Source organism: Cariama cristata, unplaced genomic scaffold (genome assembly GCF_000690535.1).
Source record: "Cariama cristata isolate BGI_N322 unplaced genomic scaffold, ASM69053v1 scaffold44811, whole genome shotgun sequence".
Taxonomy (NCBI): Eukaryota; Metazoa; Chordata; class Aves; order Cariamiformes; family Cariamidae; genus Cariama; species Cariama cristata.
The window spans coordinates 1-2,252 of record NW_009598336.1 but is presented as its reverse complement, the minus strand read 5'-3'; the positions used below and the strand labels follow the sequence as shown (position 1 = coordinate 2,252).

The 2,252-nt window shown below is 56.6% G+C and overlaps 1 protein-coding gene across 1 annotated transcript in view; it reads left to right on the top strand.

Annotated features, from left to right (window-relative positions):
• Positions 1-1,068, top strand: part of NPM3 (nucleophosmin/nucleoplasmin 3) — a gene marked incomplete at its 5' end in the record, with an annotated part of 2,337 nt that extends 1,269 nt beyond the window's left edge. The window contains 2 exons of the mRNA XM_009709222.1: positions 383-511; positions 632-1,068. Of these exons, the coding sequence (XP_009707524.1) occupies positions 383-483 (101 nt within the window). The remainder of the gene's footprint in view (positions 1-382; positions 512-631) is intronic.
• Positions 1,069-2,252: the final 1,184 nt, after the last annotated feature.

The following is a 2,252-nucleotide window of genomic DNA, read 5'->3' as shown; positions in this document are numbered from 1 at the left end:
GAGGAGCAAGGGTCTCCTGCCAATGTGAATGCCGGCTGGGGAGCCCCTGGGAGATAAGCTTGGTGCTGCCCAGCACGTCTGCTCGGTGCCTCCTTTGTGCTGATTCCCCAGGGCCCATTTTCATGCAGGGACTCCTTCCCTGCCGTAAAGCCTTGCACGGGAAAAGGGGTCTGGATGACCCATGCTGTCCCCTTTTCCCATGGCTGGCTGTCACCATTCTCCTCTGAGACCTCCCTGCAGCTGGGATACAGCGTGTTGCCCTCAAGCTGCTGTTAAAACAGTTTCAGTGCTCCTTGGGCTGCTCTGTTCTTGGGGTGTCTTGGGGGCCAGTTGTATTTTCAAAGACATACGTTGGTGCGTAACAGTTTTTTGTGTGTCCCAGTGCACAGGGAAGATGCTTCCTTTGAGGAGGAGGATGACTTGTCTGAGGAGGAGGAGGAGGAAGAGAAGGAGCTTGCTCCTATCATGCCAGCCAAGAAGTAGAAGCAGCAGTAACTTATCTCCAGGCAAGGTGAGGGGCCAGGCAGCCTCAGAGAAAGGGTCTGGGTGGCTGTGACACTGGTGTGGCAAGCGTGGGTGGAAGCTGCCCTGCCGCAGTAGGCTGTTGGTCTCAGTCTGGTTCTTCCTCCAGGTACTCACTGGGACTTCTCTCCCTGGACGGCTTTTACCTCGGACACCTCTTACCAGGACCTCAACATTTGCTGCTTTGTTTTTATTTTTTTTTTTTTTCTGTTGTAACTTTTTGGGGAGCAGGGACTGCTCCCAGCACTGGGGTATCTCCTTTCCCACAGCCCTGGGAGGTTGATCCCAAAACTGGATGGATGCTGCTGGTACATCCCCCCTCCCCTCTCCCTGCGGTGGGGGTCGGAGATGGAGGAGGTGATCCTTGCCCTGTGCCTTTTTGCTGTCCTGGACCTCTGCTCTGTGCACCCCCTCTCCCTGGCTCTGAAATACCCAGTCCTGGCCCCTTTCCCATCAGATGGACATAAAGCCAGTGATGGGACAGGCAGTTTCACTGTTTCTGGTGTGTTTGCTTTTCTTTACTCACAATTTGATGGTTTTAATACACTTGGAAGTGTGAAACTGAGGCCCAGGCTGTGTCCTCAACTGCAGTTATGCTGGGGTGGGAGTTCACAGCCTACCTGTGATTTGGGGGGAAGTTCTGGGTCAATCTGCTTTGTAAAGAACTGTTTTTACACTCTGAATAAAGGTCTCTCAGACAACAGGTCTGGAGGGGGGTCACTGCTGGCTGGCAGGTTCCTCTCATGTGCACCTCAGTGGGAGATGCTCCTCCGTGTGCAGTCCCTGACACTTGCTTCCCTTGGCGATGCTGTGGAGCTCCCGTGGGGGATGCGGGTGCTCCTCTCTCTCCGCTGTGGACTCTGCATGCGTGTGCCCCATGTGCCAGCTCAGCCCTGCATCCAGGCTACTGAGGGAAGGGGCAGAGTTGCAGGCAGCTGTATGGGGCAGGGACCCAGCTCCACTTGTGCTCCCAAAGGAAACCTAGCTCTTAGCAACCCCCCTCCCTGTTTTGGGCCATGTTGACCCTGGTACTGGGCACTGTCACAGCAAGGTCCTCGCTTGTGTCTTGCTCTCAGCCCAGCAGCGTCCTGTGATGGGGTGAAACACCACCACCTGCAGAGTGTGGGGCAGGTTTGAGCTCTGACCTTTGCTGGAGAGTCTTGTCCCCCAGCGTCTGGGTACCTGGAGAGGGTTTGATCCTTTCTGTGTTTCAGTCAGGTGGCACTTCTCACCCTGGGGGCTGGTCCTGTCCTTAAGTGTTTTCTCTGGTAGTGTCCCTGCCTCCGACCTTGCATCCCATGGGTCGATGCCTGTCCCAGCCCTCCTTGTTTGTGACACTGGCTGTTGTCCCTGAGAAGCACCATGTACTGTTCTGCCCTGCTGGCTCTGTTGGTGCCCTGGGACCGTGAGTTCCTCCGTTGCATGGACTCAGGTAGGAAATCCTCCAGGGTGGTTCCTCAACTCAAGCTCTATCCTAGTTCATGAGTGGGGCTGTTTCCTCTGAGGCCTGTGCAGCTCCTCTCCACCTCCCCACTGTTTCCTTCTGGCCCCAGACAGCCCTTGACCAGCACGGAGGGAGGCTTTGGTGCCCCTCAGCGTCCCAACCCCATGGCATGGGACCGTGCCTGCCTGGGAGGCACCAGAGGACAGAGAAGAACCGACCTGGCGGAGATGAACCCTTTGGCTTGTGCAAGGCACCCCGCAGTAGCGCAGGGGGGGAGGATGCCGGG